This window comes from Haliotis rubra, unplaced genomic scaffold (genome assembly GCF_003918875.1).
Source record: "Haliotis rubra isolate DU_JTF1 unplaced genomic scaffold, ASM391887v1 Scf149, whole genome shotgun sequence".
Classification (NCBI taxonomy): Eukaryota; Metazoa; Mollusca; class Gastropoda; order Lepetellida; family Haliotidae; genus Haliotis; species Haliotis rubra.
Genome location: NW_025765436.1, coordinates 1,533,560 through 1,550,874, shown reverse-complemented (window position 1 = coordinate 1,550,874; position 17,315 = coordinate 1,533,560). Strand labels below are relative to the sequence as shown.

Genomic DNA, 17,315 nt, shown 5'->3' with positions numbered 1-17,315 from the left:
TGTGAGGCAATCATTTCACACAAACGAGACCCATGGGTTTCCAGAAAGGGAAACAGTCACCCCAGAATACAATCAACACGTCACACACAACCCAAAGCCAGAGACAATGGCCCAAGTCATTCGCCAAGCGCAGTAACGAAAGAACCACACACAGAACACACTTCTAGAATACAAGAAAAAACTTTATTCAAAATCATATAAAAAATGGAAAATGGGAAGCCTTCTACTGTAGAGTATAGATAAAAACGTAATTAGTATATATCACGTCAAAAAACAGAAACGCACAGCACTCTCGCTTACCTAATCGTTCAACTTAACGATCCTTATATAAATATCTTTGATAAATATCTATCCCCCAATAATCTTCTTCTAAGACTTCGTGAAGATTGGTAACGATCCATGAAAGAAAACGCCAAAGGCCTCCAGAATGTGAAATTGTGAAAAAATGTTAGGTTGAAACCGGCTGAATGTCATTGCAAGGACGCTGTAGAGACGTTGTGTTTTTCACATGCAAATTGTGTTGATAAGGGCCGGTCTACCCCAACATGGCCGTGGATCGTCGGTAGGGAACGCCATCTTGAAGCTGATCAGTCCCGTGTTGGACCAACTACGACAATTTTGACACATAGTTTGAAGGGCCGCTTAACAATGATTTGGCAGTCTTCCAAAACATGAGTTTAGCAGCTTATGTTTTCCATGGAGCTAAAATCCACACCTTACGACGAAGAGAAAATACTGCTCTCTAGATGGTGCAAACTTTGATATTTTCTCTTCACCCTCTCCAGACGGAATAAATGAAATTCCATTCAGAGCACCACCATAGCACATCCTCGCAAAAATCTCCCTTTTTCCCATGCCCTGTCTTTCTCCATGCGCACAACAGAACTCTTGCAGATACTACGAAACGATATCGCGAGCAGCTTATCGGGCGGAGCTAGTTGGAGGCGGAGCTACCGCACGTGACTGTAATGTATGCACAGTGGGCGGGGCTTAGCTGAGCTGCTCTGATCGGGACCAAGCGTACAAATACACGTCCAGGTAGAGTAGCTAGCATTGACAATTTGGAAGGTCAGTCACTCGGAATAGCGAAGGAGTTACTGTCCATCTACCGTCCAACCTTACTAGTCGTTTGTTCATAGTATCTCGGACTTTGCTGTGTTTATTTCTGTATTTCTGTCTCTCTCTCTCTCTTGTACTACTTATATCATGGCGACTACCACCCCCACCACCGGCGTGCAGCAAAAGGATACCACTTTCACTAAAATATTCGTCGGAGGGTTACCGTACCACACGACAGATCAGTCCCTGAGGGAATACTTCGATAAGTTCGGCGATATAGAAGAGGCAGTGGTTATTACTGACAGACAAACCGGAAAAAGCCGAGGATACGGATTTGTAAGTATAGTTGATTTCGTCAGTCACATGGTTGTTAATAACACGTAGGGTGAGATCTGGTGAGGCTGTACGATATCTGTCCTCGGTTTATATCACGGATCCCACGTATTTAGTTTTTGAACCCGTTTATTCATTACACCCTGTCTTTGTTTATTGGTTCTCAACACTCCCCAAATTCAAACTATGTACGTTTGAGTAAAGATTGTGTAATCTGGCGTGTTAAACTCGAACTGTTTTTAGCCTTCCGTGTGGAGCTTCATATCTCAATTTGAATCTCTCACTCTAAGATTGTATCAGACATGTGTAACTTGACCCTTAAAACACGTTTCCAGTAGTTGTCATTGAAATGAGGTTTTAACAGAGCAACGAAGTTCCCTAGGTTTCGACTCTGCTTTATTTGGGCCTGTCATGACATATTTGTCTGGTCTGAAATTGACATGAAATTAACAAGATCCATTCGGTGTAAATTTCACGAAAATATAAAAACAGAAAAAAAACAGAATGATGCAAGGCTATATCTCGTGCTCTCACAAACTGATGATAAATTGGACATTTTATGACTTCAGCCAGATAAGAGTAATATAGCTCACCCACTCTGATAAGGAGGGTTCTGGCGTGTAGCCTGTCAGAAGCATGCGTAGCAGCGGTTTACGCCGTCATCAATTGCTTTAGTTCACCAGAGACAATACCGACTAATGTATCAGCGTTCGTAGTATTGTAATACGCAGATGCTGATCGATAACAAGTCAATCATGTTTTATTTCAATGCCATCCCGTTACTCATTGTCAGGTGCTCAAACAACTGGTACAATCAATTTCTGTCGGTTCAGCCTCGAATGGGCCCTTAAAGTACTATAAAGGAAAATATACCTTAATTCTCTCGCATATTATCCCCTTTACATTAGTCCATATACATCTCTCTGTCTTTATGTTGTCAATTTCATTGTCCCTAATGTACTTTTCGTTGCTTGTGGTTAATGGGGCGTTGCTGTACTATGTAATTGCATTGTTGATTTCATGTATGAAATAGACACTCTCGGACAATAGTGAACACGTTTTGAACGTACATATGTCACATCTAGACCCCCAATAACCCCCCTTGGGACTCCCCTGTTGGGGCCATTATGCTGGTCAGTGCTTTGAAAATAGAAATTGATCTGTTTCCATGGTGACAGCGTAAGGAACTGTCCAAGCGTTCATTACATGTGAACATAGAGCTACTGCAATCAGTATTCACAAGGGTGATAATTAATATTAGATGTCGGGAGTATGACAGCCCCCCTGTTAATGAACAAGCCATATGTTTATGATCAGACGAACAATCCCGACACGTCCCGTGAAGTGCGAGACCTGACAGCGTAGTCGCTGGAGTTGAAAGCAATTGAAAATATGTACTTGATGGATCTAGTGAATGTATACGAAGAAAGTGGGACACCGTTCTAATAAAACATTTATGTCCTGAAGCCGATAACAGTGATATTACATTATCAATCTTGATTTTAACAGAACGTTTTTTCTGATATCTATATACAACTGATTCCTTAGGTTTAACATGCATGCATTTCTGTATTGCTGTGGGTAGCTGTACAACAACAAGTTGTTCATTTCACTTGTCTATAGCACAGGTGAATCTCAACTGAGTACTTACGGTCATGAATATTACATGTAGATATTCAGTGTTCTGTTTCGCTTGGTTCCAGGTGACAATGGCAGATAGAGCGGCGGCTGAACGTGCCTGCAAGGACCCAAATCCTATCATTGATGGCAGAAAAGCCAACGTGAATCTTGCGTATCTGGGGGCAAAACCTAGGGGGAACCTCACATCAGGTAAGTTTCTCTCCTCAATACAACCCCTCTCCAACCCAATACACCACAAGAGCCTTGTTTAGGCTTTGTTCACACCGACAAAATCTCCATACACCATCTACACGTTGAAAGGAATCAATTGTTTACACACAGTGTTATAAGTAGCGAGGAATGATCATGCATAATTCAGGATCATGCATAAGTTCTATGCATTCTGTCAGTTAGCTGTACATGGTATCCGACAAAACCAAATTTTGAAACATTGCACTTATTGTAAAACTATTTTGTAAGTTATTTATGCTGGTATGTGATATATCTGCACCAGCTGATATCAACACTGACGTGTTTCTATTGGTGGTAATAAATTGGGTGGATCGAATAGCAACGTCTAAATTACCATCATACATGGTAGTTCAATGTCAGGCCTGAATTTATAACCCTCTATTCGATGCCACGTTCACATACAGTAATAACAGGACACTAAGAAAATCTTAAACATGGGAGGTACTTCCACTTCAACTATATGTCATTTACGACACACTGTTAGAAAAAAATGCTTTAAATAATTGACAAAAGGCAATGACGTCATTCAGAAACTTGAATGTTAGCCATCTCTGATGTTTTTGTATTTGGGTAGCCCCCTACCCGAGGTAAGGAATGTGAGAACCGTTACCCGCCGACCCGATCCACCCGGATGATTTTCTGTAGACGCGCGTTGAGGGTAATAAATAGCTGACAGGAAAATAGTATGAACTTGAAGCTGTTCTATACCATGACGCTGTGGCCGACCGGATCATTTGGACTGTTCTCAACGGCGTTAATCCTCTCCATAAACGACCGTCAAGTCTTGGTAAACAGGCATATATGGCAAGGAATGAATTGGCCATATAGACCTAATTAAACGTGTCATAGAATCTTCACAGCCACTAACTGCTGGATGGTCCAAAGGGTTATTAATGGAATCAGAATTATCACAAGGCCGCTGCCTTTACATTGTTGTTTATATTGAATACCGTTGACGACTTTTAGTGCACTTTCCTTACAGAAGTCCTCATTAATACACTTACAGAAGTGATTAAATATGATTAAATGTTTGACCTCTATTGTGGCGCTTGGTGAATCAGCTTATTAAACTGGCAACGTGAATGCCTTTCAAAATTTGTTAACTCGTTTAATACCTCCTCGAAGTTCCAACGTCAATTCAAAGTAAGACCGGCGGTTGAAGAATTGTCCTACTTAATGAAGTTTGGTAAGATAACATGTCCTTAATCAACACTGTACTGAAGGAAAACTGTTCTGACGTTGAAACGTCTAGTCGGTGGTATTGAACAACGACCCTAGCTCGAGAAAAACAGTCTGGGTGGGTTTCCTAACCTTGTTATCAGTAAATGCGAGCAAGTAATTAAACGTTCTACCAAAAGCAATTTCTACTTAGCGAGATTGGACGAGGACGCGTCGATGGCATATCTTGGGGCTACTGCTGTGAAAGGCCAGCGTCCAGTAGAGTTGTTCTTGACAGAACCCGGATGAAGCAACATGGCGCCGACACATGTTTCTATAATTATAGGCTTTGCAATACACGTGCTTTTGATACTGGTTATCCTAAGAATTCACAGGTATAGTAATGTGCCCATCAAAACTACTATACGTAATGCTATTTATAACCACCATAACACCCTGGTGAGCGTGGAACCCGACTGATGCCAATAAATATGTCTGCACTTTTTGTTATAGGAAGAGTCATGGAAATAAAATTTAATATTTTTCGCAAATGATCTCATTTGAAATTAAACTTGGCGCCTGATTTAACGTTTTAATCACTCAGTCTCTCATCCTGGTGAAGTATTTGATTCCATGTTTGTACCAACTAGTAGTGTGCTTACCGTAAGGAAGGTTTGGAGAAACAGGCGTACTGCGCTGCAAACAGCTGGCAGATTTCTCTCGTTTGCCATCTGGCCATAGACTTTGGGTTAATGGTACCAGTCATCTCCCCCGGTCTCATCCAGCGCCAAGACAGCTACCAGATTCTATTTCCTAACAAAATACGTGATGAAAAAAGAAACGGAAAACGGAATGTGATTATTGACTGCCCAGGCACCCTCCGTCATTGCAGTAAATCCCAAACTCTGAAAGTCTCCTGCTGGTTTCCAAATACTTTTACTTATGTGTCCCAGATAATACTAATTTTACTACGTGTTTATATTTACGTTCTGCGTTTTCTTTCTCATAGAACGTGTTCAGTTATTGGCCAATATATTCCATTGTTTATAACCGCGATCAGTAATTAGGCCAATTTGGGGGGTTATCTCCCCTCCTATCCTCTAACCTACTTCTGGTATTTGTTATGTGGATTTTAACGATGTATTTTCGGCTGTTATAAACTTGATGACATACGTCTGTCGGGTTCACGAACGATGGTCATTTTCGCATACTTCAAAGAAGATTAATAAATATTTACACGGCTATCCGTTCTCATCTTCCAATTTGAGTATCCTACCACGAGGCTAGACTTGAACCCAGAAACACATGGCTTCGTCCGCACAACAAACATTATCAACATGAAAATTGCTCACCAGCATATTTACATAAGCAGATGGCGTGTGGTTTATGGCCACCAACATATCTGTCACAAAGGAAATGAAACCATATTAACTATATCTGTAAATGGAGTATGATTCATGTATGTATGCTGTTATTATTCTTGATGTATAGGAATATAGAAAGATCACTTCTAAAAAGGGTAGACAGATTGAATGTTTTAATCCAAGCTGATGCTCTTTGAATTAGCAATAACACTGACAATAATTTATTTTGATCCATGCTTTTGTAAATATTGTTGATTTTATCACACTATTTAGTTGTTATATTTTATCTCACCTTTTAATGTTGTTTCTAATGTTGATTGTTTTCTTTTCAGCGAGTTTACCGTTTGCAATAAAGACAGGCATTCCGATGCTTCCCGGTCAATATGGGTGAGTTTAATAGCCTTTTCAAAGCACTTCAGCTCTCAACAGGAAACGCTATGCTCTGCGTACAAGGATCCCTAAACCTTCTCTTATATGGTCAGACTGCTAATTGATCCCCAGATATGTTTTGTTATAAGAGTGAATCTGGTTTTCATATGCGCTAGACGTTTCTCCAACCTCTGATATTTGAAAATGTAAACTCCCTCCCCATGCGCGTGAGCGGCTGACGTCACAACATGTCTTTCCTTTCCCTGATGTTTCAAAATATTGGCCACCAGATGGCGCTGGGGATCAGATTCATTGTAGGAAAACATCCTGTGAATCCTTTCCCTCTAAAGTCTTGGTGCAGTGCGAAAAACATTTCAGAGGTGGGTGGGAACAAGATGGCGGCTATGACAAAGGGAAAGCGGGAGGTGTTAAGTTCAGCATTCTTTTACAATAAAACAAAAACGAATTATGATTTCATGTTGAAGGAACTTTGTCAATATTGAAATTTAAAGAGACAGTTCTTGTAATTTAAGACTAGATAGTATAGCCCTTATAAGGAGAAAAATGTAAGATGTGTTCCTTTTTATCCCATAGCGACAAACAGAGATGAGGGTAGCTGGCATAACGCATAACACTTCATCTAGGTCAGAAGACTTGACCTTAGGAGGTCACGTGATGACCAGTGCTCGAACAAACGAGAACAGGGTACCTGGTGTTCTTGTGTTTTGTGCCAGATCCGATTTCGTTTTAACGTGGTTTGACTTTTTTCATTTTGCTTGCCGCGTGTGGTGAGGGCCTGATTCCCACTTTTGTGTGACGCCGAATCCCCCCGAAGTTTTTTTTTTCATTTTAAAGCCCGTGTGTTTGTAACTGGACTGTGTTGTACGTTTAGTCTGCGGCTGTTGTGATCTACTAACAACACTGAGTCAGTCAGGTGACAGCAAGATGTAAGACCTAACACCCACATAGACACTTAGTCTTTCACCGCCTACAGGCGTATTAGTCCAAAAGTAGGATCTAGCCAAGGACAAGTACCGAGACTCCAACACATGGTCTTAGAACCCCGGTAGTTGCTCATATTGAAATTTATTATATGGAAAGTTCAAAGCTGATCTCTACAATCAAGTATGTATAATACCCATATTCAGATTCAGATTAAAGGTCGAATAGGTAGGTCAAGGTTAAAGGTCATCTCTTTCGTTATTCTTACGTAATACAGGTGAAAAGTTAAGTAAGTTCAGTCGGTATGCCTGCGTTGTTGGACCCAGGTGGGGTTGTATGACAGTTGCCGTGTAAGACTTCCGAGTTGCCAGCAGTGGCGTGGTAAGTGTGATGGCCGGGCCTTATCAACCATATCTCTTGGCTCTGATAACCGCCATTAACGTAGATTGTATTCTTCGTGTCACAGTCAATTGTGTTTCTCTTCATCCAGCCCAGATAACAGTTCCTTCTCTCGCCAGACTCAAAGGTCAAGGGTGAACACTTCTGATTCCGACTATGTCCACAGTACGAATATGAGATATCACAGCTCTCTCGCTCTCTCTCTCTCTCTCCATATGTTCATTCGCCTCAAGCAGTCAAAGAGCAGTTGCACGTTATGCCCAAACTGGGCTTCCATACATATATCAGTTGGAGAGATAACGCATTTTCTTTGTCCAGTTCAAACTTCGATAGCGAGTAGTACGAGAGATTAAATCTCCATGCCAAGCTGGTGAGTGTAGAAGAGACGTGGTGATCGTTTCAAGGTGCTGAAATTCCTTCTGGACTGCTTAAATTAACTAATTTTATGGGTGTAATTTGGCTATTAGAAATGGCCTCGTCTCGACTGACATTGATGTATGGTCTTTCGTCATGGAACCATCCAGCGAGGGGTTTTACTCGATTCTGACGTGCCCGCCTCTATTCTTATCCCCTCTTACCTATTTCCAGACTTGTGATTTTACGTTACCGGAAACCCATGGTTTTCTCAATATTAAGTGCAGTTTTGGTAATACGGGATTACCCCTCAAATCCTCAAATGCAAACTTACTAATTAGAACCTCCCTATCAAATCGGAAACAAGTTCCCGAGGTCTGTTCAACCTTTCAGTCTCTCAGACTCCACGTGGGTAAACTTTCAATAATGAAATCTTTCATCACACGTTAATGTTTCAAATGGGTTTAATTTATTTGTTGAGTTTATAACCGAATTCACGTATTTCGGTTTGGCTACTTTCCTTGTTTGGTTCTTTTTCTGGCAGAACGGTCGGCAAGCAATGATGTCTGTTGCGCTCTCGTGAGCAGCTGTTGAATTTATACGATTCCATTTCCCAGTTGTCGAGATCGCTGTGGGTTTAATTAAAGTTCGCGAGGAGCAGTGCTTGGACTGTATGTCTGTAGATTCGACATTAAGTGATTGTCCCTATGTGTATAAAGGGAAACGGCTTCTCATCACAAATAGTTGCTTGAAAAAGGAGATGAACTCCAGCTACTCGGAGCATGTAGGGCATCTAGTAGATACGAGAAAGAACAGATCTCCACACGTAATTGTTGGGACGAGCTGAGTGAAACTATAATACTATCCACCTGCTTGGATCTTCAGCCATTATTCCGCTCGTGTCATGCAAGACATATAAATCCTCACTCAACCCCTCTCCGTTACAATCCGTTGTAAGAATACAACTACCGCCGCGCTCTCGTGAACACGGCTGCTCATAAGGCATTCAAAATGACTGCATAATAAGGTGGAGGCAGTACTGCAGTGAGACCACTGCGTCCGCATGATTGATCACATACCCTGACCTCCATTTGTCTGTGACCCCGCTGTGTATACCCACCCGTTACCCCGTTCCTCAGTCAATATACACATATATTTACCGTTGAACCCCAGCCGCCATAGCTGGCCGATAACGCATATTCTCTTGGGGAATAGAAAAACAACCCAGTCCCTGCAGCTTGCGTAATATCACGGTGTGTAGACGGATTTATTTCAGTTTCGCTAAATCGTCCTGGTTTTCACATTTGTAAATACTGTTCTAATCAGTTTGTCTGAACGGAAATTGTAATCGCTGTCATGACACACAGGATCACAGCTGCTATTAAACGCGACCGTAAGGCAAGGCCAGAGAAGACACAGAAGACTGGGAGGCTGTCTTGTTATCTGTTCCCAGATCTATAGCCCGATCTAGGTTGTCGGGTTAGCTAACATTGATCCGTACATAGGCTAACCTATATCGGGTGGGACATTTTCCTGTTGGTATCGGAGGTGTAATCAGAAGGACGGGCTCTATAACCTGTCTGTGTGATCTGCGTGCACAAGCTGAAGCGCTGTCGCTGTCACTCGGTACACATGTTTCCCGCCAACACTCTAAAGCAGACGATCAGTTATGGCGGCGCAGACGTGTAGTCTATGTTTAGCAACACGTTTCTGCCCTCTCGGTAATTACCATGCCGTTATTTTGTGCATTGGTATCAATATCGTGATTGCTTATTAATAATGCAGTTCCTTGATACATAGTCATGCATAAGTGATATTATTCCTGCGCTGTACAATGAATCTATTCAATAGCTGAACATGGGTATTAGCGCTGTTTATATGATCCAACATCAGACACCTAATAAACGTACATCTATACCTGTACTTGCCAACAGGATATGGTTTACTGTACGGTAATTTTACGACATGTTTTCGGCATAAAGATAACGACAAACGTCCGTGAAAATTACACCTTTGTCTGACTTCCCGGTCAAGGTCAGCATGACATAAGCAATACATTCTGATGTCGACGGTTTCTGCTCCGAGATCCTTACAGCAATCGGTCTGTTAACAGAATGCAGTAACTCTACCCATCTTCCCCGAACGCCGTCCGTTAACAAATTTGACTTTACTTTACAAATGACAGAAAAAAGCAAAGGCTGAACTCGCCACCACGCAAATGATTTACCCCCTCGATGTAAACTGAACCATCAAAGCTTGAGCGTGATAGGTATGAGTTATTATACAAACAAAACTCAAATCCTCAAGGATCATGTTCACCATGGCTAATGTGTTTCATAAGCAGACTGTTGACTCCAACGAATAGGTAAAGAATCACGAAACTTTCAGCCCCACAGCCATCATGTAATGATATTTTGACTTCCAGACGATAGAATATGCCTTAACTTCAAGTTAGGGTGTGTGGACTGAAAGCCTTTGTTCCGGTCACGACACGTACAGGGTCTGCTGATGATTGCTCAAGTCCTGAATACTCAAAACCACGCGAACGTACCACACGAGCGTATTATAATTACGTCTTCGTTATTCACACCAGATATACGACTTATATTACTCTTGTCTAGTAAAAATCATCTAACTTGATTATCGCTATTGAAATGCGGGCAAGAAGAGAACACCTGGGCCCATTTAACGCACAATTCGCTCATAAATCTCGGCACAGTTCGGATCAATTTCTCCAGACACCTCCTCCGCATCTGCAGCCACTTACTTATTATCGACTATTGTGTAATAGGTGTCGGCGCAGTATACTGCCTTGACTCACACGGCTGATGTTGATATTCTTCATTTCAAGCGATAGCGCTGCCTTGACCTGTTTCAGTTTGAGGATCGTGAATCCGGATCCGTTTTTTTTCCAAACGTATCAGCAACCTTAGACATACCAACGTATTTCAACCAGAACAAAAACCGGTGTTATCTTGGCAAACGCGTGGGCCAAACATCTATCATCGAATATACTCCCGGTGTTAACAGGAACTTAACAAAAACGAAACTTCTGTCAACTTTCGGATTCATTGTACCGAAGGCTACACCTGCGTATTTGTGCACATCAAAATTTTGTCAGATTAGCCTGTAGACGTGACCTTGACTTGAGATGACCCTTTCGTATGTCATGACTTGAACCGACACCTGATTCAGCCTTCATCGTTATCGTTACAATCGGAACTGTCAAAAGGAGGTTCTGATTTACGTCTCTTAAAAGCCGAGAGGATCCGATATACCAATCCCACAAGCCCTAAACATTACCACGAAAGCTCTTGTTAGTAAAAGTCGCTTTTTAAATCACCGGAGCAATTTATTTAAAATTAGGAACACTTCACATACGGAAAAAGAAAATTGCAACAATTGCTTAGACGCCAAGCATAGACTCTGTCATTAATTCACTATCTATCTTGAATCTTCGGTAGTTTTACCTGATATGCATTTGAATTAGTCTGAATTCTTGCAATGTAGCGATCACATCCTATATATTTGTAGAAGAGCATATTCATTATCTTTAATTCCAACAGATGGCGATGCCTGTTTGCTGACGAACAAATAATTTCATGTCCTCATCTATTTGAGATAATTCATTGGTACGGTGGTATCTCCGCATGTAGAACGAGCTCACTGCCGCGAGAAGTCAAGTTGCAGGATGAAAAATGAATGTCTAATTGTCAGAGTACGAGCTTACAGACACATAGAATTAGTTTACCCATCCAGATTTATTCCAACCATTTAACACTCCTCTACGTCTTCGTAATGGGTGTTCTTGGTGATTCCTGCGCAATAATGCTTACCTGATTTGACCAAATTACTACAGGTAAGCCAGGATGGGAATTAACATGACTTTGAAATATTAGATTAATCTGTCGTAAACCATCTGGAACAAGGAAGAAATTCGGGCATCTAATTTAACTGCGTTCTTTAGAAATGAGTAACTTCGGAGGACATCAATAGCACTATATGTATACTTTCTGAGTCCATATAGACAGGAAACAAAGAAACAAATACTATTTCCCGACAGACTACACTCCTTTGTTCTGAGACGAGTCTTAGTGCAGTGGTAAATAACAAGGGTCAATTACAGCTTAAAGGAATCTGTTTCGGACAATTGATTTCAAATTATTGGAGCGTTCCTTTCAAGAAGGCAGCTGTTTTGACATGTGGATAACAGATAGGTGTATATGTCTGTCTATGTCTTGTCACAACACAAGAGATTTCATGCTGGTTTTTCATTTTCCCGGGTTGTTAAAACCGTACGAAATTTCACCCTTGAGCGGATACGCGGCGGAACCTATTTGAAGTGCTGCTGATTTCCACAGTACGGTTATTCTCCAGAAACGCTCTATTTCATTCTTTTGTTGGTTTTATATGTTTTTGAACAATGCAGTCTACAACTATTCAAGTATGGTACATTTCAACTTTAGTGAAATCGAAGTCATTCCACACAGATCATCACCCACGTATCCAGTTTCGGGTATGCTAAGTCCCTTCTTATCTGAGGCTGTAATCCTAGACAAGCACGACTATGCTTTTGAACTAATTTGCTCTGTGTATCGACCGGTTGTTATTGTAGTATATACCTACCCTGACATTATTCGGGACAACCGTATCGCTTATTTGTTATCGACAAGTTACATAACTATGTCAAATTGAAATAGCTGATTCTGATATCGCTGATCAGATTAAATTGTTTGAACTTTGCTAACGGTGAATAGCTTTTGAAATAAAGCAAATGCGTAGAGTTTAGATATGAGGCATTTGTATAGGTTGAAATGTATACAAAGATGGTAGATAGGCTTCTAACGACAGAATAATAAAACACGTTGTAAAACCTCGATGTAATTCGAGCCCCGAGCTCCGAGCCGCGTGGCCCGCCATTCAGCTGTATCATGCACGGGTAATTTTTGCTGTGTGTCGAAAGATAAGCGCCCAAGTAGTTGAAATCTCAACATCTAGCTCTCTATTTCGCCTTCTTGTAACACTGAAAGCGAATTTCCAGGCACCTTAAGTCAAACCTAAGAAAATTCAAAATATATTGCTGCTTTTCCAATAATCGTTCAAGGCGTTCAACATGAGAAGAAATATATCTAGTCGCCCCCAGATTTCTTGAAGCCTTCCCTGCCATTGTTGAAGAATATGTCATGTTTTAGTTATTGATTATACTGGGACTTTGTGACGTCATATCGCTGGCTTATTGCCCTAACAGTCACAGAGGTAGTACGTCTATTGCTAATTTCAAAGGATCTGACGATCAATGAAGAATTGCTGATTAATAGCTTATGACTGCTGGTTTTCACACCGTGTCAGTTTCATACAACGCCTAGATTATAAGATACCTTTCTTTCAGTAGAAGCACTAGGATGGTTTGTTTTGTCTGCGAGGCTTTCACCAGAACTAAGTCTGTTGTTGGCACCGTTGTTTGTTGTGAAAACACAAGTCAGATAGTTCCTGTCACAATAGGATTAAGCTAAAGGAAGACGATGTGCGCATATGCGTTGACCTCGAGGCATTAAGGTCCTACGTTTCAGGCGTCCGTGCATATGTACACTTGTCCTGCGTCCCTATAGCTATAACACAACAGTATTGACCCCTGTACTCGCTATGTTTACCATTCGGCTAAAGGAACCAAATATTTGGATCAACTCGACAACAACCCTACCTACACTCAAATTCGCACAGCCTGTCTATAAAGCTGAACTGCAAGTTTGGCCAAATTCATTTTTCATCTTTTCTTGGTGACGATTTCTTTTTTTTTTGTGTTTGACATTTCGGCAATTATTGTTGTGTGGTCGTATTTTCCATTTAGAAGGTGTTTTTGTTGTCACTATGTATATTTTCTGCTCACTCTGCTTGCTTTGGCCACGCGGGTTGTAGGCACGACTCAGTGCCGGACATGACACCATGTTCACTGCTCCGGGAACTTGACTTCCTTTCCCATAGAATAGCAAACTTTTTACTACACGAGTGTTGAATAACGGTTTATCTTTGTGTGTTTTGTGTTTGAATTGAATAATGGGCTTTGTTCAGCTCTTAATCGACTCTGAGAATTGTTGTAGTGAGATGACCAAACTCCGCACTAATTGTAACTTCATGTGTTTATTCAATGTCGAGAGAAGATATAAAAATCATTCACACTGCCGTTGTCAAGATACTGAGCTATGAGCGTTTACAGGGCATGAAATCTGGCGAAAGAGGAATTGGCGTTCCTCTGAGATTATGATAAGGCATGAAGAATGTTGTAGTTATACTCTGCCAATTTTTCAGTTATTTTCGTACACAAAACCTAATTATGTTTTACCCTCTTAAATGTAGATTATTGAGATGTTTATTTACAAACCTCGTTTGACTGAATATTACGAGTGAAAATCTAAATATGTTATTTTCTGTTTCAGCTTTCCACAGTATGTGTATCCTTCCGCCTACTTGGCCTCGCCTGGAGTTTTGGCAATGCCCCATTCACCGCTGTCTCCTACTACCGGAACTACATCCGCCCAATACATCGCGGACTATTCCACGGCCGCATACACCGGTCAGTTTACCGGGGGATTTGATGCATACCCCTATACGACGACAGCCAACGGATACGGAGTACCCGCAGCCTATACATACGCCGTCCCACAACAAATAGCAAATGGAAATGGCACACATTTCGCCCATTACCAACAACAACAAATTCAAGAGCGAATGCAGTAAAAGAGGATTGAACATAGGAATCTCCACATAATTACAAATGGACACGGACTCTAAATCTAGACAGTCCACTCGAATATTCTGAAAGTCCGAGAATATCTGACCATGTGACGTACCCTCTGCCTGTATGCCCACTCAGGTGGCGCCACCTATGTCTCGTCTATGCAAGGGATATACCTTGATTAATGAGCGTATGGAACTATTTGACAGTGCGGAAGTATTATTGGAATGAATTGTTCTATTCCGGTTTACTGCGGATGGATACAACCCAGAAAGTGTATATACGTCCACATGTCGTAATGCTTATCAAAATATGACGTCAGCATTTTATGTGTAATATGCAAATGTTGTTATGTTCACGTGTCGTCCTAGTTTCCGTCCAGATCGCTTTGACTTGCCGCAAAAAGCGTCAACAACATGGCGACCTTAATGTTGTAAGGTCTCATATATGTCTCATCTCGCTGTAGATAGATACCACTGTAGATAACAGAACTTGTAGCCATAGTAGAATCACTAGTTAGACATTAACCTGGTTTTAGGACAAGATGGCGGAGCTGCCAAATGAATTATTACACCATAATTGGAATGAAATCCTGATGCATTTTGACAGAAGTGCTTAAAATGATAAATTTGATATTATCAACAACCGCCACGTCTTTCTACGTCATAAATCCCTTACGTCATCGTAGCGACAGTTTCGTATCTTTATTCTCATCCGTAGTTTCGCATTTTACCCGTTAACCCATATCATGATTGTGTACTATGTTCCTGGGCGTCCAACTCTCGTCTTCTTAGTGCCTTATAAAATACACTCTGCTTTAATATATATGTTGGGAGCATGAATGAATACTGGAGTACGTCTGAGAATATGTGTCTTGAGCAGGATATTATACAAAGTTACAAGTCTGTATGTTTTGACTTGTCTAGAGATGTACGTCTCATTTTCAATCAGTATTTATTATATCTTGTTGAACTTATAATATAGACTTTGCTCCTGTATCTCAAGCTGCCATCTCACAATTGTTGTTATCAATATTTTATCTATGGCATGCCATAGGGGACACATTTCGACATTATTACTATTTATAGTTCATATTTATGGGTGGTTTTGGATACAGGAGAAACAGTCATTATATTGTTACCTCTTTTTGTACATTTTGAACATACCGAACAAGCAATGTGAAATCCGTCTAATTTATTCAATTTGCGCGTGCTCCATTTTCCCAAGGCAACAGAAGTCTTGCGGCGAAGAGCCGACTACAGGGACTACTTGCACTGTTTTTCCGATTAAACACATGGTAATGTGCCTTAAGGTTATGTATTCCTACGCCAGTTGTATTAATGGCGGATAGATATGGGCAGTGAACGCGTTCTCACTCATCGCTGGTCTTTCTTTTATTTCGTCATGAATTTTATTTTTGTATCAAATTTGTTAAATCATTCTCATTCACCACGCTGCATTCCATGCACAATTTATAAGGTTCCTTTTTAACGTATATTTTTATCAAAATTTGTATTTATTGTTTTATTTGTTTTCAAACATAGTGGGCATTCGAAATACTAACTTTTAGCTTTACTCTGAATCGTTAGGCAAGCTATTCTACCAAACATACAGAAGAGAATTCAACAAATCCATTGGTATTTAATCAGAGAAATAGTGCACGTAGTATTTCCTGTCAAACCGGAAGTCAACAGTTGTTTGTCAGGGACTATTTCCGGCCATATACATCACATTTGTTTTAATGTCGTCGCGCTAACTAAGAGGACAATTTTTTTGTATTATTTATTGACAATCTTTGGCAAAGATTGCCATTTAATATTTAATGTAAATGTTGAAGTATTTTACATCAGTTACTCTGTATAGTTGAGGTGTAGTGGCCCCAACATGACGAAGTTTTTGTAAATTTCTGTCGTTTTTAGCTAACTTATAAACCGAATATGCAGACTAACCTTCATCACTGTAAGATAATCATAGATACATGTATTTAATTTTATTGCCATTAATTATAAGGAGAGGTTGGGAAATGATGAAGATGCATAATGATGCCACATGCAATATGTGTGCATTGTATACCAACTTGTACCTATGTTACAATCATGAAAATAAACAAAAACATGTTAAATATATATTCTTTGTTGTTGTATTTACCTTTATGTTATAAAAAACTTTGATGACTTAGAGGAGAGATGCATGTGATACCAAGCCAAAATAATAACATGGCGTGCAATTTTAACTGATTTTATTATAAGGGATGGCAAAGGCTATGATGTGAATGGGTATTTCTATGTTTTGAGTGGTGTGTGTGTGTGTGTGTGTGTGTGTGTGTGTGTGTGTGTGTGTGTGTGTGTGTGTGTGTTGCTTTGGGTTTGGTTTGTTTTTACGCTTTTTAATAAGAACCAACTGCAACCCTTGCTCACTGAGAAATGCCCAACGTTGTAGAATTAGCAATTTACCAAATCCGATTCACGTGGGTGGGTGTTGTACGCTGGTTTTCTTCGAACAAACAATAGATTCAAATGGCAAGTGACTTAGAAGAGGATAAGTGAATAATGTGTATTCCCATCAGACCAATAACCCTGTATGGTTGAGAAACCTTTAACGACATATCTCCTATAGGCGCTCCCTCCCTTATGGGACCACCAAGCTTACGATGGCATGCGAGGGTATATAGAACAGGGTGGTTAGGTACGTCAGGCCTATATACGCATTGATTTTTGGATAATGATACCGCT

General features: G+C 40.6%; 1 protein-coding gene across 2 annotated transcripts; it reads left to right on the top strand.

Annotated features, from left to right (window-relative positions):
* The first annotated feature begins 1,005 nt into the window (after positions 1-1,005).
* LOC124270019 (RNA-binding protein 24-A-like) lies at positions 1,006-16,709 on the top strand. 2 transcript variants are annotated; one of them, XR_006896656.1, is made up of 5 exons: positions 1,006-1,395; positions 3,096-3,222; positions 6,119-6,173; positions 6,750-6,860; positions 14,285-14,524. XR_006896656.1 is itself a non-coding variant. In XM_046705042.1 (4 exons), the coding sequence occupies exons 1-4, from the start codon at positions 1,207-1,209 to the stop codon at positions 14,583-14,585; spliced, it is 672 nt and encodes a 223-aa protein (XP_046560998.1). In that variant the 5' UTR covers positions 1,009-1,206; the 3' UTR covers positions 14,586-16,709. The 2 variants fall into 2 exon arrangements, 1 of the variants encoding a protein (XP_046560998.1); XM_046705042.1 differs by lacking the exon at positions 6,750-6,860 and having other exon boundaries at positions 1,009-1,395; positions 14,285-16,709.
* Positions 16,710-17,315: the final 606 nt, after the last annotated feature.

What these genes read in the sequence shown, in the direction of transcription:
- LOC124270019 (XM_046705042.1), top strand. Translation starts at nt 1,207, where the DNA reads ATGGCGACTACCACCCCCACCACCGGCGTGCAGCAAAAGGATACCACT. An exon ending in AAAGCCGAGGATACGGATTT is followed by an intron (nt 1,396 to 3,095) that starts GTAAGTATAGTT and finishes GCTTGGTTCCAG; the next exon opens with GTGACAATGGCAGATAGAGC. An exon ending in TAGGGGGAACCTCACATCAG is followed by an intron (nt 3,223 to 6,118) that starts GTAAGTTTCTCT and finishes TTTTCTTTTCAG; the next exon opens with CGAGTTTACCGTTTGCAATA.